At 55.9% G+C, this 26,459-nt stretch overlaps 1 protein-coding gene across 3 annotated transcripts in view; it reads left to right on the forward strand.

Moving 5' to 3' along the window:
* Positions 1–425: 425 nt before the first annotated feature.
* The window catches only part of LRP5 (LDL receptor related protein 5), a 101,987-nt gene continuing 75,953 nt past the window's right edge, over positions 426–26,459 (forward strand). For all 3 annotated transcript variants that reach the window (XM_027580149.1, XM_027580150.1, XM_027580151.1), the window contains exon 1: positions 426–597. In XM_027580149.1, coding sequence (XP_027435950.1) covers positions 534–597 — 64 coding nt within the window. In that variant the 5' untranslated portion in view covers positions 426–533. The remainder of the gene's footprint in view (positions 598–26,459) is intronic.

Below are 26,459 nucleotides of genomic sequence, written 5' to 3' on the forward strand. Positions count from 1 at the left end.
GGCTGCCCCGCGCGACCGGACCCTGCCAGGGTGGCTGCGGTCTCGGGAAAGCGCACAGACCTGGCTCCGAGCTTCCGACGCCCTAACTGCCCCGCGGTGTGCTCTTCCCACGCCCCGCCCCCTGTGCCTCAGTTTCCCCGTCGGTAACGGCAGGGGCCTTGCGGCTCTACAGGTGACACACCTGCTTCCGGGACTCGATCGGCCCCGGAGGGCCGCCCCCCCCTCCCGCCTCCCGCGGACTGTCAAGCCCGCGCCGACCCCGCGCGCCCCCGGGGAGCCCCCGGGGAGGCGGGGGCGCGGGGAGGGCCGCGGGCCGGCTCCGGGGGGCGCCCGCGGGAGGGCGCGGCGGCGCGGGGGGCGGAGACGCGGCGCGGCTTCCGCTCCCGCGCCTCCTCCCTCCTCCCCCGCCGTCCTGGTCCGCAGCGCCCGAGGGGGGGAGGCGGCAGGCGCCGGGAGCCGCGCGAGGAGCTGCCGCCGCCGCCGCGCCATGGAGCCCGAGTGAGCGCGCGCGGGCCCGCCCGGCCCCGGACAACATGGAGGCGGCGCCGCCGCGGCTGCTGCTGCTCGCGCTCTGCTGCAGCCTGGCCCCCGCCGCGGGTAGGTGGGCGCGGGCCGCGGGGACAATGGCCCCGCGGCCAAGTGCGCGGCGCGCGGAAGCGACTTTGCAAGTTGGGGGCGAGTTGGGGCGCGCGCCGCGGGTGCCCGCCGCCCCCCGCCGCCCGGGGGCCGCGCGCGGGCCCTTTGTCTCGCCCGCCCGGGCCCCTCCCGGGAAGGCCGGGCCCCGTCCCGCGTCCCGGGCCGGCGAGGAGGGCGCGCAGGCGGCGCCGACCCCGCCAGGTGCGGCGCGGGCGGGTCCTCACCTGCCCGCGGCCCGGGGCGCGCTCCGAAGTGCGGCCGCGTGTAGCCGGCCGGGCGAGGCCGCGCCGGGACCGTGTGGACCCCGGGCGGCGGGCCGGCGCAGAGCGGGGACTTTCGGCCCAGAGACAGGCCTCGCCGCCCTGCGTCGGGGACTCTTCGGCGAGCCCGTTTCCGATGGCCGCGCGGCAAGCCCCGAGAACTGATTTAAGTTGCAGAGAAAGTTCTCAGATCGGGCGCCGGGCGGCCTGGCCTGTTGCGCTGCCCCCTTTCATCTGCGAGGCTGTCGGTTTCCAAGCGGACCGACACCTGCCAGGTGTCCGGAGGACCCGTCTGGCCGCTGGGCCCCCACCCCCACCCCCCCGCAGTGGCCCCGGGCCGGTGTCCACGCCAGGGGTGGCCTCGTGGGGCCGCCGCGCGGGGTGACGTGGTCGCAGAGCACGGCGTGGTCGGGAGGCGCGCTGGTGCCCTCACTCGTGCACAGCCTTTGGGAGATCGAGGGCTGGGGACCTTTCTCTCCCAACTTTTGGTGTGTCCCAAGGGGTGGAGTTGAGGTCGGGAGGACTCAGGAAACCTAAGCGCGTTGTGAAACGCTACACATGTTCTTTTAATTTGGAGATTGCCATGTGGTTTTGAAGCAGATCTCTTGCTACCTAAATCATTCTCTTCGGATGTGAGTGTTTTGTTTTTCTGGAGTGTGGCTGGCCAAACTGGACAGGGCCACAGAGCCCTGGGCTCCCCGGGACGCCGTTCTGCTGCTGGTAGCAGATTTTTGGGGGCTGCTGCTGGTGGTGGTGGTGGGTAGCTCAGGTCCCTTTGTCTGGGCCTCTTTAAGGCGAACAGCTGTCTCCCTGAATATTTCCAGTGTGGGACATTGCAGGGAGGTGTCCTGGCCAGGCGCTGTGGTCTCGTTCCCGGCGCTGCGGCCCCTTCCTTGAGGTTTGGGGGGCATAGAGCAGATAGTTTCCCCAGGTCCCTTTGCCTCCCAGCCCAAGCCTCCAAATGTTGGCGGGTTCACCCCAAATTTATCTCCCTCGGGAGCGTGTTTACATTTCTCGGCTATGTCTAATAGCAGCAAAACAAGGTGACGACAAAACAATGACAGTATCTGGGCAGTTCAGGCCAACGCGCTGCTTTTCTTTCCGGAAATGCCTGGATCACGGAGGCAAAAGGTTTTTTTTGTTTTTTTGGGGGAAGATGTTTGTTTTAAAGGTGGAGTTTCTCAGCGGGCTATGTTGCTTTTCACTTGGTTGCTGTTTTGGATTTCCTGTACCTTTCGGGGTGACGTTGCTGGAGTCGAATGCCTGTCGTTTTGTGGTTCGAGCCCCTAAGGAGAAGGAATCACATCTGTGGAGTTCAGTCGTGTAGGAGGCAAAAATAGAGTTGATTATTTTAACATTAGGAAGCATGTCAACAGCACCGGCTAATGTGGCAATCCAGTCCTAAAATGGAAGGAGGTGAACTCCTTCTGCACAACTGCTTTGACTGTTCTTGATATGTTCTGCCCCTGATTTCTATGTTAGGTTTATGCATTGGTCCGGAGTGGAGCCAGTAAGTTGGTAGCTAATTATTTTTTCTGATTGCTTCCTGTTGCAATTTGAAGCTGTGAGCCCACGGAAATGCCTTTGTTTTAGTGGTCCCTGTGCTGGGAATGGCCTTCCCCAGCTCCACAGGCCCAGGCCTCTCCCCTCTGGCCCCACAGCACTTGCTACAGGACCACCTGTCCAGGACCCTCCCTTCACCCCCCTGCCCCCCTCCCCCCAGCAAGGGTGGTTCCTGCGGATGCCTACTGCCTGGCCCACTGGAAGGGCCCAGCAGGTGGGTGCGGAGTTAATAACTAAATGCTGTGTGGAGTCCACTGAGAGAGGTCTCCCCCCTCCCTCCTCCCCACCCCCGGTTTTCAAAGCAGGGCCCACGTGCTTTTAGCCCTCCCTGTTCAAATCCAAGAATTTACCCCGACAACCCGTATGATCCCACATTTGCTGTGGAGATCCTGTCGCATTTGGAACCCATTTAATTTCAGCGGCACTGTATCACCACTCAGGCATTTAGCAGAATTTGCACACTGCTGTGTGGGGGGGGGGGTGGTGGTGGTGCAGTCAGGTGAGGAGGACTCAGCATGGCTGCTTGCCCTGCAACTTGGGCTGAGAATGGGGGCTCTGGGGTCAGACCAGCCTGGGTTTCCATGCTCAGGAGCTGTTCAACTTTGGGTGACTTACTTAGCTTTTTTGCATCCGGCATCTTCCCCTGATACCCCCCTACCCCGGGCCGTTCGGGGGCATGAAGTGTTATGTGTGAAACCCTTCGCACCATCCCCGGCCTGGGTGTGGGACCAGGGGTAACCGAAATACAGTGCCTCTTGTGTAATAGGGTCTTTGATCTTTCTGGCCTAGAGGTCCAAAAGCTCTGGATTTTTCTTCTGCATGCGACCTTGGCTACTGAGGTCCACTGTCCTGACTCATTTATTGCTGCAACATTGGTGGGGGCTCTTGAGGTGATTAGCAGCAGGACAGAGCCCGAGTACCAGGGGCTAACGTCAGCCTTGGTGCGTGGAGGAGCTTGAGCATCCAAGCCCACCTCGTGGGCCTCACTTTTCTCTTCTGTAAAACGGGATAATAATACTTCCTATCACTCAGTGAGTTAACACCTGCCTGGCGCTCTGTCAGGTCTTACCATTGCTGCTGTTACTCTTTGGCCCCTGGTGCCGTGTGACGTGTGGGGACAGAATGGCAGACGAGGTTGTCAGGACGTTCTGTGTCGACGGGAAGATAGGCGGACAGAAGCCGTTTGGGCGGCTGTGGGAGAGGTGGGCCCTAGGGTCTCTCCCTCACGGTCCCAGAGTCCTGTCCTCAACCATCAGGTGGTCTCCTCCAGTGAAAGAGGCCAGATCACCATGCAGAGTCTAGCATGCACTACCATGCAGTGCTCCAGAAGGCAATGGAAGCTTCTGGAAGAATTTAGTCAGGAGTAGGAAATAGGAAATGCAGGCTGGAGTTGTCAGGCCTGTCCTAGGTGAAAGGTGTTGAATTGATTTTTTTTTTTAATCGAGGTGAAAATCACGTAATATAAAATGAACCTTTCGAAAGGATACAGGGCATTGGCATTTAGTACATTCACTATGCTGTGCCACTGCCACCTCAATCTAGTTCCAAACATTTCTGTCTCCCCAAAATAACACCCCACACCCATTAAACAAGAGCTTCCCATTCCCCTGCCATCAGCCCACTTTCGGTCTCAGTGGGGTTGCCTGTTCTGGATGTTTCTATACACGGCGTCATATGATACGTAGGCCGTCTGTGTCTGGCGGCTTCTGTCACTGAACCTCGGTGTTTTCTAGGTTCGTCCACGCTGTAGCGTGTGTCCCTGCCCCTTTCCTTTTCGATGCTGAGCAATATCCATCGTAGGGTCAGAGTGCATTTGGCTTATCCACTCACCCGTCAATGGACCGACCTTGGTTGGGGCCTTCTCTGCAGGCACGAGCTGCAGGCCGTGCCGTCCGAGTGGGGTTTGGAACAGTGGACGCCGTTTGAAGCTGGGCTGGGCGCGAGCAGATTTGTCCTTAGATCTGCGTCTCGGTTCAGAGACGTGAGAGCTGGTGGCCGAGGCTGGGGACAAGCAGAGGGCTGGTGCTGGCCTCCGGGAGGAGGTTTGCTGGGAGGTGGGCTGCGTGCCGTGTTCAGTACTGCCAAAGCCCTGGGAGACACTGGACATTTGTGGCTTGTGCGGTTTCTCGGACAGTCACTTAACATGTGCTCAGCACGGGGAGGCTCTGCTGGGGGTGAGGGGCTGCGTCCCAGGCTTGCTGGCATACTTGTCCGGAGAGCAGTGCTATGTCTGCCACGAGGCAGGCCCCCTGGGGGGGGCTGTCCTGGGGACAGCGTGGGTCCCAGGGCTGACCTGTTGAGGCGGCTGCAGGTCTGGCCAAGAGCCGACCCCAGGGTCCTGCCTGCTACTCTGTCCTGGTCTCTGCTTTCTCTGGCGAGTGGTTTGCTAGCTCGTGGCCTCAGGTTCTTCGTCTGCAAAAGTGGGATGTGACGTCTGGCTTGTGGGGTTCAGTGAGCCAGTGTCCGTGAGGAGGGACCAGGAGGCTCTTCCCTCAAGACAGGCCTCAGTGGGAAGGACACCAAGAGGTCCTGCTCCAGGTGTCCAGGTTGCCTTTTCAGTGTGCTGGACGGCACGATCAGAGGCAAGGTTGAGAACACCTTCCCCAGTGGGGGGCCGGGAGTGCTGAGACCTGTCGGGAGTCTGGGTTTGGCGCTGGCTTGTCCCTGGTAGCCCTGAACCTGTCCAGAGCTCCAACCAGGAGCAGACCTGGCTGCTGACGCTTCCCTGGTAAGGAAGGGTGTCCCGCTCCCCAAAGCCCCGTGGTGCCCTTGTGCACGACCGTTCTGCCGCTCCTAAGCCCTGAGCAGCCCTGACTCCCGTACGCCTCCTAGGCCAGCCTTTGCCCACCTGGCTGGGGACAGTTAACCCGCCACGGGCCCTGCCCACGGCTCACTTGCCAGGGGAGTGCTCCCTCACAGTGGCAGCGTGGCCCCGGAACCTCGGGTCCAGATGCAGTCCATGCCCAGAGTCACATGTCCACTGTATCCTTCTTGCTCGGGGTGTCTCTTGCCATGGACCCCCCTGGGCGGTTATCATGGTGATGTCACGTGTGAGCCCTTTTGCAGGGGTGGGGCCTACTGTACTTTCTGGGTATTTTATTTGCATTATTGGTTGGTATTTAATTTAGTGCTTTCAGTTTGCCTCATTGCAATTTTCTAGTACTTAAAGGGAAGCAAAGATTCACTTGGGGAGGAGAGTAGTTTTTAGCCTTTTTGGGGTCTCAGGAACCCCTCTGAGAATATGGTAAGGCTCTTCTCCCTGGAAGGAGCCAGCAAGTGGTGCACACACACTGGGCTCCTAAGTGCCTCCCTGTGGGGTCCGGGGTGCACTTCCCTTCCACAAACCTCAGTTTCCTTCTTTTTTTTTTAAGATTTAATTAATTTATTTGAGAGAGAGAGAGAGAATGAGAGAGAGCACAAGCAGGGGGAGTGGCAGGCAGAGGGAGAGGCAGAGCGAGAAGCAGGCTTCCCGCGGAGCAAGGAGCCCGACATGGGGCTCAATCCCAGGACCCCGGGATCATGTCCTGAGCCGAAGGCAGACGCTTAACGACTGAGCCGCCCAGGTGTCCCTATTTCCACAATTTTTTTTTTTTTTATTGCCTGAAACAGAAACTGTGTCTATAGAGTGGTCACACCCCATTCATTGCTCTCTGCAGCCCTGGCTGACCTCTCTCCTACTTTCCTGTGGCTGCAAATCTGCCTCTTTGTGGAATCATGCAGTGTTTGTCCTCTGGTGGCTGGCTTATTTCATTTAGCGTCATGTTTTCGGGTTCATCTGAGTTGTAGCGTGTGGCAGAACTCCATTCCCTCTTACGGCTGAATCATAGCTCACTGTACGGATAGTGCACGTTTTGTTTGTCCGCGCACCTGCCGATGGACCCCGGGGCTCTTTACCCCTCTGGCTGCTGCTGAGCACATGGGTGTGCGAGCATCTCTCTGAGTCCCTGCTTTCACTTTGGGGGACGTGCCTGGGAGTGGAACCACTGGACCATATGGTAAGTCTGTGTTTGATTTTTTTTGATGATCCATCAAACTGTTGTTCAGCGGCTGCACTGCTTAAGTGGCCGGCAGCAGCCTGGGAGTTCCAGTTTCTCCACATCCTGCTCAACACTTGTTTGCTTTGCTTTGCCTTTCTTTTTTTTTTTTTTTTTTTGGCGCTGGATGGTGCTAGTCATCCTGGTAGGTATGAGGCTGGTACTGTGTTGTAGTTTTGATCTGCATTCTCCTGGCAGCTGATGACATCGAGCATCTTTGCATGTACTTGTTGGCCATTTTCTTTTACAAATATGAATAAATATGTAAATGCAAGACGTACAGGAATACATATGCACTGCTTAAATATTTACCATGGTTCTTGTTTCTGTGAGGATGAGCATCTTTGTTTATTGTCTGTTTTGTTTCTCTCCTCAGAGATGACCAGACCTCTAACACAGACTGTAACAAATGTATTACATTGTTTTGAACCGGTGTTCATATTTTTTACATAAACCCAATCACTCTCTACCCGATTCTGTAGCCTTTTTTCCTTGCTGTCTTAAACATTTTCTGTATCTTTACTTTTCAGATCTTCTTTCTTTTTAAAAGCTAAGCAGTATTTCATAGTACGGATCTACCATTCTTCATAGCTTTTATCCATTGGAGGAGCATGTACGTTTTTCCAGGCTTTCTTGTTATTATGAGGCATGCTGCAGTGACCACCTTGTTCACGCAGGTCTCCTTGCCCAAGAGAATATCCACTTGTAAGTTTGTAAAGATACTGACAAATTCCACCAAAGAGGCCGCACTGGTTTATACCCTACCAGGCATCTGTGAAAGTGTGTGCTTTCCTGTGCCCTCGCCAGTGCTGGCAGTGACCAGATTCCACTTTTCTTAAATTGGTTTGTTTAAAAATTATAACACCTTTTGTTTTTTTTTTTAATATTTTATTTATTTATTTGAGAGCGAGAATGAGAGAGAGAGAGAGAGAGAGAGCACATGAGAGGGGATAGGGTCAGAGGAAGAAGCAGACTCCCTGCTGAGCAGGGAGCCCGATGCGGGACTCGATCCCGGGACTCCAGGATCATGACCTGAGCCGAAGGCAGTCGCTTAACCAACTGAGCCACCCAGGCGCCCCCAAAAATTATAACACCTTTTGATCTGCACATCCCTCATGACTGGCTTCTTGGCCATTTGGCCATTTGTATGTATTTTTCTGTAAATTGCCTACTCCTGTCCTGAGCCCATTTTTCTGTCGAGTTGTTTATCTTTTCCTTATTGATTTGTAGGAGCTGTTTATTTGGCACGGACCATAACTGTTAAATGTGTTCCACATTTTTCTTCTAACCTGTCGTTAGTCTTTCACCCTTATTTCTGGTGTTTTATTATCATAAAGGCAGTAAAAAATTTCGTGTAATCAAAACTATGTCTATTCCCTTATGGTTTCTGGGTTTTGTGCTTTATTTCTCTCCCTTCGGATTGTAAACACCTCTTCCTTTATCTTCTTCCAGGGCTGTTATTGTTTTGTGTTCTATATTCAGACATTATTTTATCTGATTTTGGGGAGGTATGCGGTATGAGGTAGGGATCTGAACTGTCCCTGATGTGGCCCCCCCCCCCCCCACTGTAAGTGGATGGGGAATTTTCCCAACACCACGACGGAACAGCCCATTCTGTTCGCATTCATCTGAAATACCACTCACTGTTTTGTGTGCGGTGTTCACAGATGGCGTGGCTGCATATCCTGGCACCTTCTGCTCTGCTCCATCTTTCTGTACCAGTATGCTGTTTTAACCTCTGTAGCATCATAGCGTATTTAGAAACTGAGTGTGCCACTTCATGGTTGTCTTCAAAAAAATTGTGTCTACTATTCTTGTACCTTTATTGTTTTTTTTTTTAAGATTTTATTTATTTATTTGACAGAGAGAGACACAGCGAGAGAGGGAACACAAGCAGGGGGAGTGGGAGAGGGAGAAGCAGGCTTCCCATGGAGCGGGGAGCCCGATGTGGGGCTCGATCCCAGGACCCTGGGATCATGACCTGAGCCGCAGGCGGACGCTTAATGACTGAGCCACCCAGGCGCCCCATTGTACCTTTATTCTTTTGTGATAAACTTCAGAGTCAGCCTATCAGGTTCCATCCTTTGATCTCTTGATCCAGAGACAGTAAATGGCCACATTCAACAGGTGTCAGAGGGCTGGACTTTAGAAGCGGTCTCCGACAAGCAAGCTGGCCTCTGGCTGTGGAAGTAAATTCATCTTCCACTGTGAAGGAGCTGGTCTTCGTATTTTTGCTTCCTCTTGCATATGGAGTGCTTCAGAGGTGACATTTGTGCTGGATTGCCCGCCGCGCTCCTGTTCTTGGGCTCACACCAGTGTCTGCTCAGGAGCCGAGCTCTATTGCAACTAATTCCAGTGTTAGCCTGAAGGCAAATATAATTACTGCGTAAATTACTGCTCCCCTCCCCTAGTTCATTCCAGAGTAAAATGTGAGTAACTTTAATTTCTTACCTGGCTCGCACCCCTTTATTAGCCCAATGGGGAGGCGGTACCTGCCTAGCAGAAGTCTTAGGGAATTGCTCAATCCGGCATTAAAAGCCGCCCGAGCGCGTGGCCCTGGCCAGAACATGTCAGCCAGGTGCCTGGGTGCCTTCCAGACTGTCCACTTGCGGCAGCTACCACCCTGGAGTTGGCCCTGTGGGAGCTGAAGTGATGCCCACACTGCAAGATGTGTTTCAGAGCGAGATGTGTTCTCCAGTTGCTTTTTTGGGGGAAGGACATTTCTCTGAACTTTCTCCAGAACAGACTCGGTTTCAAAAAGAGACTGATGGGAGTGTGCACCGTCTTGGCACCCGCCCACTCCCCCCTCCGCCCAGGATTCCTCCCACTGAGGCTGGAGTGCGGGGCCGACCCCAACAGCCGTTCTTCCTCTGCTCTGCCGGCCGGGTCTCCTTTCCCTCCTGCACATTGGAAAGCCCGGGTGCGCCTCCTTTCCTTCCCCTCTCCACCCCACTTCTCCGGCTCTGAGGCCTCACCTGTCGGCCCCCCACAGCACTCACCCTTGGAGTGGGAGACTACACCAGCTTCCAGCAGGTCTCCCAGAACCTCTCCCTGCCCGTGTTTACCTGTCACTCTGGCCAGATTAGGTTTTCCAAAACTAGTTTAATCATGTCCTTCGCCTTCTCAGAAAATGACACCAGTTTCCCAACATCTAAAGTTGGAACTTTTTGGCCTGGTATTCCGTGCGGCCCCTGGGCTGGCTTCAGCCCACCCCTGTGCTCCCTGGAGTGAGCGCTTATCCAGACAGATCTGTCTCCCCGTAGTCCAGAACCTTCCATGGCCCTCCCAGCCAGAGAGGGTCTTGGGGACAGAGGCTGCCTTCATGCTTGTGCTTCCACCTGCTGTCTGGCATCCCGTAGATGCTCTGTCGCTGTCTTGAGGGTTCCCAAGGCCCCATCTGTCCAGGGAGCAAATCTTACCCATCCTTACCCCCTCTGGCCCCTAGATCTACAGCACGGTAAGCTCCCACCCCCATCCTGGTGTCCGGCGCTGTGTTCCCGGATTATAGAGCACCTGTCCTACATAACAGAAGGCTTGTGGGGCCAAGTGTGGGAACCACTCCGACAATAGAAACCCGTATTCCTGAGGTATGGGCTCTGAGAGGGCCTGCTACAGATAAGGCTGTTTTACTTCAAGAAACCCAGTGCATCCTGGACACACTTCACCGTGGAGTCCCGGGTCCGTGAAACACCTACCTGCCACGGGGGGTGGTTGGTGCTGGCTGTCACCGTGACACCCGTGTTTGCGCGGAGTTCTCCTTCCCCACGGGCCAGCGCAGTATTGCCTCACAAGGGCCGCGAGGCTGGATCCCCAGCCCGGCCCGGGAGCAGCCCCGGCACAGGGGCCTTGCGTGGGCGCCGCCCGCCTGAGAGGAGTGTGGGCCCGGTCATCTCGGTGCCGGCTGCGGCCCCGCAGAGCAGGTGAGCACCTAGCCTTGCGTGGGTGGAGCAGGACAGCCCCGAAGCCTGTCCCCGTTTGCCGCCCCCCCCACCCCGACCTGCTGGGCTGGGTACAGAGTGCCGCGTCCCTGGGGAGGACACGGTGTGGGCCATCTGCAGCCCGGGGACGCCTCTGTCCGTCTTGCCCCCGGGTGACCTCAGCAGAGGGAGTGGAATGTTCCACTGAGGCTCTCCTCACTTTCATGTCATCCTCACCTTCTTCCTGGAGAGGCTTGAGCCGCCGGCCGTGGAGCGTGCCGGCGATCGCTCAAGACGAAAGAGCAGTTTTCACTTGTCGGGCTACCATTTCTTTTTTTTTCTTTTTTTAAAGATTTTATTTATTTATTTATTTATTTGACAGAGACACAGCGAGAGAGGGAACACAAGCAGGGGGAGTGGGAGAGGGGGAGGCAGGCTTCCCCGCGGAGCAGGGAGCCCGATGCGGGGCTCGATCCCCGGACTCTGGGATCATGACCTGAGCCGAAGGCAGACGCTTAATGCCTGAGCCACCCAGGCGCCCTGGGCTGCCCTTTCTAGTCTCTAAAACATTCTCCCTTTGTTTGGGAAGATTGTACCCTTTCAAGGAAAGGGCCTTTGTTAAGTATTAACCTTTTCTGCATATCTCTTCGGCCTGCAGGTGGCCCGGTGCAGATGGCTCGAGCTCTGGAAGGCCCGCCAGCAGCATGGGTGCCCGAAGCAGCCTGGGGGTTCCCTTTGCCTTCACGGGGGCGGGGGGGGGGGGTCTTCATTCAGCGCCTCCGTGGCCCCTTGGGCCATGGACCTGGGCTGGAAGTAACCGATTTGGAGGGTGAAGTAGAATTATTCCAGGATCCAGGCAGGTGTGGCCACGAGGTGGGCACTGGGGGCCCCGGCAGCCCCCTTGCTCTGCTCCATCTGGGAGGATCCAGAAAGACCTGTTCAGAAACCCTCCCCCTGCCCCAACACCCCAAAGCATTCCTCCAGCCAGACTCCTGCATCCCTGTGTGGCCCAGTTCTTGAGACCTCTCTACAGAGCAAGGCCTTCCCGGGGCCCCACCCCCGCCAGGATGGAATGTGACCGGACGTGGGACTCCATCACGCAGGCCCAGGGATCCTGTTGGGGTCCTGCCTGACCGTGAGCCTGCGAGACAGAGTCCCCAGGGTCTCTAGGCACGTCCTCACGGATCTCTCACCACGATAAGGGTGTGCGGTCTCTCCTGGAGGGCTGGGAACGGGGCACAGGGGAGGTTTGGGGTTTTCCTGAACGTCAGTAGCTGTGTCAGCAGAAGCAGGAGGGGATGCAGTTAGGAACGCGCTCCCATCCACGGTCAGTGAGGTCCTCGCTATCAAAGGTGACAGGGGACACATTTGGTTAAAGTGTCCCCCTTCCGCTCTTTGTGGGTGTGAAGAAGACAGGTGGGCCCCGTTTCTTCTCACCCGCCTGTAGTACCAAAGGTCAGCCGGGTCACCAGTGATTTCTCGGGAAGGTCACCCCACTGTAGCCCACTAGACATGGTATGTGTTTGCATCCCGCAGCTGCCCCCACTCCGGTGCTGGCCCCCCCAGCAGGGTCACTGTCTCGGGTACCCCTGGACTGAGGCATGCTGCACCCCGGCCTCCTTCCCTGCTGACGCCCCCAGGTTCACTGTGAACAGCTGAGGGGGCTGCTAGAGGGATCTGAGCACGGAGCCCAGAGGCCTCCTCCACCTGTTCCGGCCCCGCCCACGTTCCTGGCTCCGCTCTCAGCTCTGCGGCCTTGGGCAAGAGAGGTAACTCCTCTGGGCCTCAGTTTCCTCACGTGTCAGGGGATAATCGTTGCCCGAGGATGCAACGAGGCTGCAAAGTGCTTAGCACGGGGCTGGTTCCCCGTGAGTGCTCAATAATTATTAGCTATTAGGGTTATTATTACAATCATAATTGTTATTCTCCGGGGAGAGGGCCCTCAGGGGATTCTGGAGTCAGGTTCAACTCCAGCTAAGGGGTGACTTGGCTGAAACCATCTTAGCTCAGACTCATCAGAAGCTGGAGTGCTGAGTTGCGTTAATGGCCGCATTGAGCCTGATCTCTCTGCACTGAATTTGCTTCCTTGCCTAGATGAAGCCTGGCAGGGGTGGGCTCTGGAAGCCCTGGGCCTGGGGGAGCAGGTGCACATGTCCGTGGGGGGCGGGGATGCCTCCCGGGCCTTTGCTCTGTCAGAGGTGTGGCCAGGGCGTGCTCTGGGCTTCGTTCCTTCATCTGGAGTCCTCGCCCGATCGATTTGTGGGGTGTTACCAGCACACCCCTTACCTCCCCCTCCGCCTCCTCAGAGGAAGTTGTTAGGGAGCCCGCTTTCTTCTCTCCCTGTGCCCGACTTCTGACAGCCCCCGGCTGGGGCAGGGCATCCTCCGTGGCAGACCGGCCGCCTGGCTGGCCAGCAGTCGTCTCTGGGCCTCTTCTGTCTGTTGGCCCTCCTGCCCCATTAGTTTCCCGCTGGAGGCAGAGGAGGGAGCCCGGGCACCGAGTCTGCCCCCCCAGGCGAGCTCCCTGCTCCACCCGGCTTCCCCACCCTGGGATGTGGACAGTCAGGGCCTTTGTCCCAGGTGGCCGACGGGGCCCTGTGCCCAGAGAGGCTGCTTTCCAGCCCGTGGGCCAGACCGGCTCTCCCATTGCCACCTCCATCTCTTCCACAGCCCGCAGGAGGGGCGCAGACCCCACAGCCCCGAGCTCCCCGAGCTCCCGGCCCTTTCCCTGCACCTGCCCTCTGGCCAGGAGCCCAGGTGGGACCTGCCCGTCCCTTCCTCAGTCTAGGCTGGCTTTCCTGACTTCCTGTTGCCTCTAGCCCGAGAGTAATTTGAGCCTCTGGCAGGTGCTCCTGTGTGCCCGGCCCAGAACTAGGCCCCCGGGAGAGGATGAACACAGGCAGGCAGCGGCTCTGTCCTCATGGCCAGGCCGGGCCGGGGCCGGGAATAGAACACTCTGACCCTCGGTCAGTGGTGACTGCACTTTAGGTGAGGCCCTCCACCCCGTGCCACCCCTGTGCCACCTGGACCTCGGCTTTGTCTGGTCTCGCCTCCTGGGGAGAGCATGGCGGCCTCTCTGCCTGCCTGGTGGGCCATTCTTCCCCTGCTTTGACCTTCACACCAGCCCTGGAGGCAGGGAGGCTGGCCACATCTCCGTGGTCACCGAAGAGCCTCAGAGTGCTGACCCAGGTTTGGAGAGTGAGCCATTTGAGTGGCAGGCACGCCCTCCCCAGACCCCAGCACTCACTGCTCAGTGTGCGACAGGAATGTTAGGCCCTGTCATGAGGGAGATGTGTAGCTCCACGCTTAGAGCCCAGTGGTCCCTATGCAGGGGCCCTCGTGGAGTGTGGGTTCACACTCCTGGGTTGCTGTGTGGTTCTAATGCCTGGCATGTCCGTACCCCCTTCCTACACATGGGAACGTTGAATCTGAGGAGAACCTGGAGCCTGTACAGGGTTGTGCTGGGATGACAGTGGGGGGGGGGTGGCGGGTGGGGTAGGAGCCACAGAGATGAGCAGGAGGGGCTGCTGACCCACCCGCCTGACCTGGCTCCCCCTCCAAAGCAGCAGTCTTCTGGGACCTGCTGTCTCGCCTGAGAAGGAGCAGTGTGGAGCACCAGGCTGCAGGTGCCCCTCTCTGTTCCGTTTCTTCTCCCTGGGGACGGAGGGGTTGTCCTGGAACACAGGACCCGGGTATGTGGTCAGGTGGTGGGAGGCCACCATCCCTAGGGGGCAGAGGCTGAGGGACGGGGCTTCCTCCTTGGCGTGTGGTAGGGTGACCGCAGTGTCTTGGGGGCTGAATATTGCTCCCTTGTCTCTCTGACCCTTCTGTAGAGAGATCTTGGGGTCATTCAATTGCCCCCTTAGGCAGAATGAATGAATTTCAAGTACTTTGGTAAGAACCTGCACTCTTTGCTCTCCTGTGTTGGTGAGTAGTGGAGGGTTACTTTGGGCAGGTTACCCAGCCCCCTCGTGCCTCAGTTCCCTGGTCTGCATACCAAAAGAGCTCCCCTAGGGCTTCTCCAAACCCTAATTCCAAACCCTAAAGAAACCTGAACCCTAATTTTGGGCTTCTCCACATTCTCATGAACCTCCAGACCCGACGCTTAGCTTGTTCCCGGGATAATCAGAGCTGGTCTTCAGTGCTGAGTGTTATAGGCAGCCCCCAGACCTGCATAAGATACTCAGGACTGAGAAGATCCAGCTCTTGAAGGCATGTTAGAGTTCAGAGAGGCTTCAGTGGGGACCAAGAGGCAAGAGGTTAAAGCAGACCATGGTGAGGATGGTTTCTACCTGTCCGCTTCTCTCTGCTTGGAAGAGAGGTGTCGCGAGCCTGAGGTCTTTTGTTTGGCTCCTGGCCGCAAACTGCTTTTTTCAGGAACAGTAGATCTTTGAAAGCAGAGCCTCCCAGTTTTGCCCCATAAAAAGGAGATTTTGCAGAGTGATGGTAAATTTGGCACGCCTTTATTATTTTTTTTTTTGCACCACTTAAAGAAAATAAAAGCTGGTACAAAGGTATGTTTGTTTCTGAAATGCGTTTCCTTTCCCAGATGTTCTTTTCTGCCAATTCCAAAATGCATTCTGAGCTCAGTTCTCATTTCCTCTCTGCCGAGCAGAACAATGAGATCTCTGTGACCACACGGGGAAAGCGCCGTCTTCCTCGCCAGTGGACCTGGGGGCGGGGGAGGGCTGCAGTGGTCCCACCTTCTCCCACTTCAGTGGAAACGACCCGTCGGTGCCAGCCCGGTTAGAGACCCCCGCTGACTGTTGCGGGTTTGGCAGCCCGCGTGCCCGTGCCCGTGGTGGAAACTTGCAGGGTGGGGGCTTAGAGGCACCGGGCGGTCTGCACCTTTGTTCCTGAATCTTGAGTTTGCTGTGTGGTCTTGCACGAAATTCTTTTTTTTTTTTTTTTAAGATTTATTTATTTATTTATTCATGAGAGACAGAGGGAGAGAGAGAGAGAAGCAGAGGGAGAAGCAGGCTCCCAAGGAGCAGGGAGCCCGATGCGGGACTCGATCCCACGACCCTGGGATCATGACCTGAGCCGAAGGCAGACGCTTAACCGTCTGAGCCACCCAGGCGCCCCTTGCACGAAATTCTTGTATGTGCATTGCATTTGTGCACCCTGGGGTGTGGGACTATATGTGCTCCCTGGAGCTGATCTGGCCCCTTCTTTCTTGCATCCAACACTGGTCCCTGGCCAAAGGGCAGGTATCCAGGACACAGTGCAGATGCCGAGCTGGCCGGAGAGCCAGATAGAACCGGGTGGGCATCACCAGAGTCAGCAGGGCCTCAGGCCTTCCTTGGCTGACTGGCCTGACCCCTTTTTCACTTGAGACGGGTGGTACGTGTGCTCCTTAGGAGCTGTGAACCACACACCTGCCCGTGCTCACACATAATACACACATGCATGCGTCCACGTGCAGTACCCTTAGAACCTTCTTGGTTGGTTTCCAGGGACTTTGAAGAGACTCATAAAAGCTTGCTCTTAGGATGATTTTGATACTGGTCTCCATTTAGAATGTTTTCTGTGGGGTGTGCATTTTTAGTTGGGGTGTGCATTTCATGAAATCTTTACTTTCTGGTCAATGCATCCTGCCTTAGAACACCCACGATACAACTATCTAGACTTAATAAATAAAAATAGCTGATAGTTACTGCACGTTTATAGTGTATCAGGCAGGTTCTAAGGGATGTTTAGTGACTCATTTAATCCTTGCAGCCACTCTGGGGACTGGGTGCCCGTTATATAGATGAGCAGACTAAGGTTAGGAGAGCCTGCAAAACTTGCTTGGGGTCATGCAGGGACTAAAATTGGCAGGCTGAGGCCCCACTGCCTACCCCTTAATTGCTTTTTGAATTATAAAAGTGTTTCCTTTCATCTATAAAGGAAATAGGCTGCAGAGCCCCCAGTGCATTTAAACGAGCGGCTTTCATTATTGGGGGGGTGAGGACACCGAGGCCAGAGGGCTCTCCTGGGTGGCCCCACCTTCTGTACGAACCTGAGCTGCCACCTGGTGCCTATTTCCATGGGGCCTTCAGGACACTGGGTGGAAGCTACTGCCCCCCTCCCCCTTGCTGGAATGGGCCGGCAGCGTCAGCCCCCCAGGGCCCCCGAGTCAGTCTCTGCCATGGCCTTGGGCCACTTCCGGGAGCGGGGAGCTGTTGAACCGACATGGTATGTAATCAGAATGCTATATTTTGTCGAAAATAAGAATGTTAGTAACGGGCTGGTTTCTGGCAAGTCAAACTGGGACTCTGAAATACATATTTTTCCCTGCTCTGCCCTAAACCTTCTAATTAGTGAAAAACGCACATTTGCAAACATCCATCAAATGTCGTATTTCCTATAAACTTGTCCTAGGTATCACTGAGTTGGTAACATTCCATGGGGGCTAAATTAGGGCTTGCAGAGTGCGTGTGTGCATGAGTGTGCGAGAAAGCACGAGGGAGTGGGAGGGAGACACTGCGGTGCCTGCTGGTGAGCCCTGGCCGCCCGTTTCCTTCCCTCGCAGGTGCTTGGGCCTTTGCTTCTGGCCCCCTCACCTGTCAGCACCTGCTGGGTCACTGCAGCGAAATGGATATATTCACCCAGTTAAAACATAGCTGGTAGCGGAAATGGCTTTAGGGAGAAGCACTTCCCTCGCAGGGAAGTCTCTGTGGTGTTTGTAACCAGACCCTGACATCCACCACCAATGGGCTCTGTTAATGGACTCCGTTTTGGAAAGGGCGATTTTTTTCTGGTAACCGGCCCTGGTGTGGGCTGTGTCCTCCCTCACTGGCACTGGGACCGGCTCTAGGGCCCCCTCCTCGTGCGCTTCTCTGGCCGGGTCCAAGGACGTGACCTTGGGGTCACGGTCAGTTGGGGTCATTTCCGGTTCTGTGCTGTGTTGGTGGGTAGGATGCTTTTTTGCCCGTGGGGACCAGTGTCCTGGAGCTTGTTGGGTCATTTGTAGCTGGGGTGGTTTGTTGCATGTGATTTCCCAGTAACCAGACGGAGAAAGTCTCTTGTTAGGACTGACATGCTCCCGGTCGGAAGACCATGTGGCCCCAGAGAGCCCCCAGCCTTGGACACCAGTCTTCCTGTCCATGAAAAGGGGAGGAGGTGGCTGGGGGGTGGGAAGTGAGTGTGCCGAGCTGGAGATGGCTGGCATTCCAGGATCTGCCTCTGCCCAGTGTCTGCTAATGTGTCCTGTTCAGTTTTGCTTTTGTGTTTCCTGTTTTACTTCACCTTCAGGCCAGTATTTTTCAGAATGCGGCCCCTAGGTCAAAACTTCATGGTGCTCTTTCATCAGATATGCTTGGGAAATCCTGGGTATAGGACATGAACTCGGTTTCCTCACTGCGGGACTTCTCAGAGCCTTTAAAATGGCAGTTACATGCTAGACTATGTCCCCCTCTCCCTAGGCTCACTTTACAGGTTGGGGAAAAAGGGTGGTTCCTGGTGTGTGAGTTGGGTTGTGCCCAGAGTGACATGGGACATCCCCAGCACTGTTCTTTCCTGTCACCCTCGCTTTGGTGTGGCTTCTTCACACTTGTCACCCCTGGGAAGTAGTCTCACTCTGCTGACTGTACGGAGTCTAGCTTTGTGTCTGAGTCCAAGGTCAGGGTAAGCTCCTACCCACTCCCGTCAAGAGATTCGGTGAGATTTGTCAAGTTTGACATTCTTTGAGATTGCTTGTTGGTTGCTTTTGGGATTTGTCCCCTCAAATAGACTTGGGTGAGGAGTGGCATGGTGGGAGGTAGTGGAGGAAAAAGCCAGCTTAAGATCGGGGGCTCCACCCCTCGCCCCCTCCCCCATTGGATGCTGTGTGGCCTCGGAGAGCTGCTGGAGGGATTTGTCATCTTCAAAAAAGAAAAAAAGAGAGAGAAATAGATAAAATTGCTGCTCCATCGGGCCCAGGGGCGGGGGGGGGGGTGGTGTTTTGAGATTGAGTTGGGTTAAGGTAGAGGGTGATGAGCGCGCAGTAGGCCCGCAGCAGATGCCAGTTCCTTCCTCTGCCCATCCCTCTGCAAGTTGGGCTGGGGCCTGGGTGCTGGGGAACCGGCTTCCGTTGCGAAGGGGTTTCTGGGATTTGCAAGGTGTGAGGCTTGCTGACCATCTGACATTTATCCCTGGAACGTGTCCTGGGTTGGGGGTGAGCCGATACTGGGTGGGAATTAGGGCCACACAGTCACCCCTGGAAGGGGCCCATGTCACTTGGGCCAGGGTTGGGACCCATAGACTGGCCCCTGGAGGCATTGGGCTACCCCGACTGCTACTCAGGGGTCACTCTGGCAGGCCCTCGCTGGGTCTGTGCCAGGTTCTGGGCCTTTGCTTGTCTCCCAGGACTTTGCGGAGTAGCTGAGCCCAGGTACAGCCCCCCTCAGGCAGGAGGACAGCGGGGGCCCCCCCAGCCCATCTCCCTGTTTAATGAAAATCCTCTTTAAGGGCTTCCTCTAAGCTTCTTTGTGCTCCGAGGTGTCTGAAACTTTATTTTCTTTGTATCTTTTGCCACTGATTTCTTCTTTCCTGCCCCACCCCCCAAACCTGCCCCTGTGTTTCCTGTCTGCCTGCTTCCCTGACCTTTGAAATGTGGTCCCTGCTCAGGAAACTTGCCTGGGCCTCAGGGTTAATTACTCGTGTGTGTGTGTGTGTGTGTGTGTGTGTGTGTGTGTGTGTGTGTGTGTGTGTGTGTGTGTGTGTGTGTGTGTGTGTGTGTGCGCGCGCGCGCGCGCCTCAGGGTTAATTACTCGTGTGTGTGTGTGTGTGTGTGCCTCAGGGTTAATTACTCGTGTGTGTGTGTGTGTGTGTTAGGAACCTAGCATGGCAGCTAGGGAACAGCAGAAATGGGGTGACCAAAGGGTTAATTACCGTGCGTGTGTGTGTGTGTGTTAGGAACCTAGCATGGCAGCTAGGGAACAGCAGAAATGGGGTGACCAAAGGGTTAATTACCGTGCGTGTGTGTGTGTGTGTGTGTGTGTGTTAGGAACCTAGCATGGCAGCTAGGGAACAGCAGAAATGGGGTGACCAAAGGGTTAATTACCGTGCGTGTGTGTGTGTGTGTGTGTGTGTGTGTGTTAGGAACAGCAGAAATGGGGCGACCAAAGGGTTAATTACCGTGTGTGTGTGTGTGTGTGTGTGTGCGCGCGCGCGTGCGCGCGCGTGTTTGTGTGTGTGTGTTAGGAACAGCAGAAATGGGGCGACCAAACTGGAGGAAGAGGGCTGGCTCTGAGCGGCACCATGAGCCCAGGCTGGAGAGCCTATTGATGGAGGAGCAGGTGGGGAGACACCAGGAGCCCGGCAGGTGCAAGGCAAGCCTGAGGGCCTGGCACCAACCCGAGTGGCTGGGCTGGGACAGGGAAGGTAGGTTGGTGGCCTTGCTTCTGCAGCCAGTGATGTGCATAGACCTCAGGAAAGCAGCTTGATGAATGTCCACAGCTCACCGTCGTAGTCCAAGTCAAGAGTAGAACTTCTAGTGTTCCAGAAGATTCCTCGAGCTGCTTTCTAGCTTTCCCCTGCCCTCCTTGTCCTGGGAGGCACCACTCAGGTTTTGTCTGTTCTGAACTCCCCACCCTTGTGGTTGTAATAAAGCTCTCTCTCGGTGTCACAAGCAGCCTTGGTTGGGAAGTAGATAAGCAGTCCTTCGTAATGGGTTATCGTCTCATGCCAACCTTGGCCGTATCTGCTCTGGATTGGAAGCAAAATGGGAGATATATTTATTATTTTTGTGCAGATGTCAGCATACCTGATCGATGGCTGGGTCATTTTTGGGATAGCGCCTGGAACGGGAACGGCGGAAGGAGGGCCCTCTGCCAGAAGCGCCACATGCCGGGGCCAGCCTCCAAGGCGTGCGTCCCCTTGGGCAGCTGGGCCCTGCTGTGCATGGGCCCATGGGTGGCACCGGCCATCCCTGCCCCGAGGAGGTGGGCCAAGCCGGGTGGTCTCACTGAGGACCCCACTTTCACCTGGGCCGGGAGTGGGACCAGGAAGGGCTCGTGGGGGTGGGAATGGCTAGAGGCATGGTGGTAGGGAATGGGGTCTCCTTGGTCTACGCTGGGGGGGAGTGGGAGCCTGCGGGGAGCCCGGTGGGCTGGGACCAGGTAGGAGGTGGGAGAGGCGTTTGGGCAGATCCCCGGCTGAGTGGGTCCAGGGTGAATAGATGGGTGGGGCAGGCTTTGGAGCTCTGACGGGGCAGGCGAGGGGGAAGCTGGGGGAGCAGAGTCTTCCTGGGGCTTTGGGAGAGGTTATCGAGGGTTCCGCTTGGGCTCAGCCCCTTCAGGCTGACAAGTTTGAGTTTGCTGAGCTTTCCATAAAAGGCAGAACATCTGTTCAGTTAAAGGAAACCCAGCGTTTATTACTGTTGTAAATGTCAAGTCTCCCCTTTAGAACGTTCAGGAACTGCAGAATGTGTCACGGAGGGGAACCTCTTTTAGTTGTGTGGAAAGACCCAGGTGGAGGGTGAAACTCTGTTGCTGGGATCGTGGTCACCCCGGCACGAGGGGTTGCACACGGGGCCTCTGCGCCCCAGTGACAGGGTGCCTCCCTTGCGCTGGGCGCCAGGGCAGAGGCGCGGGGTGGGAGGGTTCCCGGCTTTGAGGAACTGCTCACATAAAAGGGAGTTTGGGCATTTGATATGACGGTCATCGAGAAGTTGCCCTGAGAAGCTGCAGTGGGATTTTGCTGAGATCGCTGCTCCCAGTAGAGCCACAGACATTTCCTGCCACTTTAACATCCTCGCATTCCGTGCTCGGCAGAGAAGTGCAGGCTCCTTGTACTTGGAGGTGAGGGACTGAAATTCTCCGAGCGCAGAGCTGGGGAGACTTGTTCGCTTGCACTTTTGGGGACAGCACCGATTTCTCCTTGATCCCTGTCATTTTAGCCAGATCTGCGCCTCTCCTGCATTTCCCCTAGAACTTTCCTGCCCTGGGGAGGGGGAAGAGGCTTGCACAGCTCCTTAAACATGCCCCCACCCCAGCCCGAGTGCCTTTGAGGTATGCTTTATCTTAACATTCAAGAGAATTCTGCAGTTTCTCTCTGTTCAAGTCATGCTCCTTTTTTTTTTTTTTTTTTAAATGATGGTTTGAACTTTATCTGAAGTACCTAGGGTTATATCTAAATAATAATATATAAGACTGTTCGGAAAAATAATACAATTTTATAGAAGGACCCTAAACAAGATTTAAATAAACGTTCGCGGATAGGAAGACACTATCCTAGAGATGTCACTTTCCCCCACATTGATCTGTGGCTTTAGCACGACTCCAGTGTCCTTCCTTCTCCCGGGCACAGATGCTGGGCCCTGGCACGTGAGGAAATGGGGTGGTGATGGAGGTGCTGGTGGTGACATGGCCGGGCCGCCCGGCCTCGGAGCTGCAGGGAGGGGTGCGGTGAGTGGTGGCGGGCGGCAGAGGCTGGGAGTGGCCGGGAAGTAGTTACATTGAGCAAATAAGTAAATGGATCGATGGTCACAAATGCCCGGTGTCCACTTTGGAGAAGCTGCTGACCGGCCCAGCGAGGGGAAAGATTAGAAAGCGCCCCGGGAAGTGTGTCAAGTTGCGAGGACTGCTGTGCACTGCTGGAGTTTTACCACGTGCACGCGCACGCACGCACACACACGCACGCACGCACGCACACACGCGGAAGGAGGCACAGAAATAGTTCCGGGTGTGCGCATATATACACGACTGTCCACTCTCCTTAGCTATAGTCGCGTGTTCTGGGAAGCCGCTGCAGACATGAATTAGTGAAGGTGGGGAAATGCAGGATTGGCTTCCCGGGAGCCTCGGGTCACACAGCAGGTTTCTTGTTTCGTGCTTTTGTCGAAAGACACCTTATTTTGTGTGCACTGCTGAGTCGTGAGCCCTGAACGCAAGGCCAGCAGGGCTGTGAGTCACGCCTGAAGGAAGCTCCTCTGGCGCGTGTTTGTCTGTGAGGCACGCACGCGACACGGCACTCCAGCCTGGGGACCGTTTTTAACGGTGACCCTACTACCGACAAGCACAGAAATATGAACAGCACGGCGCTCACGGACGAGGCCACAGAAAGGACGCTGGCTTGCGGTGTGAGAGAGGAGACCAGGAGGCAGAGCGTCGCCTCCGTCTCTCCTGGTGGGACATGCAGGTTGGGTGACAGTTCTCTTGCCTCTGCATGCGCATGTCCGGGGACGGTCACAGACGCTCCACCGGTGACCTGGGGACTGTAAATGAAACTTAGTGGGCCAACTCAGACACGCGGTGTGTGCGGATAATGGGGGTGGCGTACGCTCGTGTTTTCAGGCTCTGTCTCCTGACAGCCCCGGAGACAGTGACATCCCAGTGGCAGCGAGCCCCGCCGGTGGCCAGGGCCGGGCTGCCGAAGCTCACTCTCCCTGGAGAGGAACCAGAGCTTGTCAGAGGAGAGGCCAGCTCGGGGCTGAGGGAGGGACAGGGGCACCTGTGCCTGGAGCGTGTTATTGGCCAGAAAGGAAAGAAATCCTCAGGGGGCAGTGGGGAGGTACCAAGAGGACACCGGAGCCAGCACGAAGGGAATCTCACTGTCCGGACGTAGGGAGGTGTGGACATCAGAGTAAACGGGGATATTGGACTGTAACCCATCCAGTGAGCTAGGAATAGGTGAGTCTACACTGGCTCAGATAAATGAGTACGTAGCACATTGCAGACACGCTTTAACGATGGCCCAACATTTGAGCCGGGAGCCCGATGCGGGACTCGATCCCGGGACTCCGGGATCATGACCTGAGCCGAAGGCAGTCGCTTAACCAACTGAGCCACCCAGGCGCCCCAAGGGCCCAACATTTGAAAACAGAACGCCGAATGCAGGCTATACCTGTGGTTCTAAGTCATTCTTTTCAGTAGCTTGTGATACCCTGTAACATTACCACACCATCCGTTTTGGTTTATGCTGATGTGTTAAAATACATATCACATAAAATTTACTGTCTTCATCACGGAGAAGCATCCAGCCCCCGTGGCATGGAGTACATTCACGAAGTTGTGCAAGCATCCCCTCCACCCACCTCCCCTCCCACGGTGACGTGACATCGAGACGCTCCCGAAGCCAGGCTTTTGCTCCCAGACAGCAGCGCGATAAGCATTCTTGTGTGTCTTTCTGTCCCGCTGGCTACGCTGTACCTTTTTGCCTTTTCGTTTTGGGAACCCTTTAGGATTCCATAGAACATCCCAGCAGAGACTGTAGAACTCTGGGAGCCGGTTGTAAAGTGTGTAGGGGGGTGTAGAGGGCCCGAGACAGCCAGGACGTGCTGAGGAGGAATCAGGAGGGGCTGGCTGTGCCAGGTGTGGGGGCACGTGGTTGTGGTTGGGGGTCGGACAGGTAGACGAGAACAGAGGGAAGGCAGAAGCAGACCCAGGCGTAGCTGGAGGTATGGCATGAGCAGGAGAGGCATGGTGGCTCCTGCCCCTGGGGATGGGGTGTGCCGGAGGGTGGTATCCATACCTGGTTTGAGAAACTGCTAGAAGGCATGCAGAGCTCTTAGATGTTGGGTAAGTTGCTTGTAAGCCATCGTGAGTAAAATTACCTTGAGTGCAAAGATGGATCTTGGTATTGAGCCTGGGCACGCTCGGCATTCACAAAGTCTTATTCATCCTTCAAGGCTCTGGTCTCCCTTCCTCCAGGAAGCCTGCCAGGTCCAGCCGAAGGTTCATTCTCCTTCAGGCTCCAGAAACCTCCCATCTGTGGCACTCACCGGCCATTTCTTCTTGTTTCGGTTAACTGTGTGTGTGCAGTGTGTGTCCTGCCCAACTAAATTATAGGCTCCTTGAATGTGGCCCCACGTAGTCTTCCTTCCCTCGAGGGCTGGTGTGGGACGAAGGGTCACTCCTGGCTGATAAATCCACAGCTTGCGTCCAGGCCTCGCCTGCTCTGGTGAGCAATGTAACGCTTGGTGAGTATCAATAGGGCATGTACTAAAAGCGTTGCTTCTTTGGTGGAGTAGCAGAGGATTGGGTTACCTTGAGTTGGGTTGTATTTAGTGTAACCATGTGAACAGTGTAAAATACGGCCTATTGGAATGGAAGGCCAGACATCTGCTATGAATTCTATATATAAATACTGGATATGCTTACATGGGGTAGAGTGGGATGGCTCGGGCTGGATTTTCAGACTCCTGATCCTGCTGCAGTGGGGAAATTGGTCACGGGTCCTGGTCCCCAAGGGAGGAGGGAGAAGGAGCCGGCCTTTGTCCGACGCTAATTGGCCGAGGGGGGCCGGGAACATCAGACCGCCTGCAGACAGGTGGGAGGTCCTGCTCCCAGGCCCCTAACGGGGAGGTATGGAGAACCCGCAGGACTCTTCGGGGTGTCCTGAGGGTCGTGGCAAGAAGGGGCCGTGGAAATCCAGGGCCACAGAGAGGGTAATCTTCACCTGGTTAAACCAAGGAAAATGTCCCAGGGGGATTCAGTCTGCTTGGGGCGCCCGTGTGCCTTTTAAGAGTAGATCTCATTTCCTGCCTCTAAAGTTTTGCCCCAGATCTCACGGCGAGAGGCCAGGTCCCGAGAGGCCAGGTCCCCTGGGTCCAAGTCTGGGCACATTCCTTTGGAGCAGAGCTGGCCCAGGGCTGGATGGAGGAAATAATTACTACCCCACCCCGGCTGCTGTCTACTGAACATTTCAAATGTGCTGCTTCTGGGCCGAGCCCTTGGATGAATTGCCCTGGTCAAGCCTCACAGTCTCCGAAGTGGAGGTATGGTGATCACCCCCATTTCAGACTAGACGTCACGGTCTGAGAGGGCTGGGTCTGAGCGGTCGCCCTGAGCTGGCTCCGGGGCTCACACCCTGTCCGTTGGCCCTTCTGATATATGGTCCTGAAAAATATATTGGCACAGGTAACCTTGTAGCAACATAAATGGAATTCAGGGCAAAAACGTGACAAGTATGTCTACCTGGAGACCCAACAAGGTCATCTTCTCCCGTGTCCTGTTCGGTCTTCGGCGTGTGGGCATTAACTGTGCAAGTACAAATCAGGGCTTAGAGTTAGGGTGGTGGGTGTGTTTCGACCTAACACGGTATCGTGCACGTTTTCTGATGTCACTGCGGCCACTTTCTTATTACTTTTGTGGATGTGATTTTACGCCGAAAGAACAGTCTGGTTACCCCTGACTTTGGAGAAATTTTGTTCATTTTTTGTTACAAAGAAGGCTGCAGCAAATACCGTGACCAGGATGTTCTCTGGGATGATTTCCTGCCAGGGTGATCCCCGGGGAGAGGGTTTAGATGTTTTCATGGTCCTTAATACAGGTTGCCACTGTGTTTTCCAAAAGGGTTTTCCTGGCATCCGTGGCCACGAGGTGACAGTCTGATTTTTCGTGGTGACCTGTGTGGGTTCTGGAGCTGGGATGTGGCTGGGCCCAGTGGCTCCCACTCCCACTGAGCCCAGAAGCTCAGCCCGTGAGTCAACAAATCATCCCTGGGTGGAGTGACTGGGGCAGGTCAAGGTCCCTTTCCCAGAGCTGCAGTTACCTCAGCTGAGACCCCTGACCCGCGGGGGGCTGTGGGATGAGAGGGGCTTGGGCCTATGGGCACGCTGCCTGGCAGGGAAGGAGTACATAGGACCAGCGTCTGCTCCGCCCACATGCTTCACCCCAGGACCTTTGCACTGGCCATTCCCTCCGCTGGTGACGCCTTCCCTTCCACCCTCCCTCACCCCTTCACGTCTGCCTGATTGTCACTTTCTCAGGGGGAGTGTCCTGACCATCTTACCTGAAATGACAGCCCCCACTCCCAGACCCCTTACCCTGCTCTGTTTTTGCAAACCATAGCATTGATGTTTCAAGGTACTAACTTGGCCTATCTATTGTATTTATTGCTTATTGTCCGTTTCCCCCCGTTGTAATATGGGCACGAAGGTGGGTTCCGCGTGTCCCAGAGGGTGCTACAACAGCCGTCTGCCCCCACTCTCCTGGCTGGCTCTGTCCTGCTCTCAGTGCAGAGCACCACCCGTCTGTCCTGCTGTCCTGAGAGCTTCCTCGCCTTTCTGCTCTGCTCTCGTCTGTTCCATCTGGCCTTGCTCCCACCACATCCCCGTGGCAGGCTGGCTCCTGTGCATCCTGTTCC

The sequence above is a fragment of the Zalophus californianus genome, chromosome 11 (genome assembly GCF_009762305.2).
Source record: "Zalophus californianus isolate mZalCal1 chromosome 11, mZalCal1.pri.v2, whole genome shotgun sequence".
Classification (NCBI taxonomy): Eukaryota; Metazoa; Chordata; class Mammalia; order Carnivora; family Otariidae; genus Zalophus; species Zalophus californianus.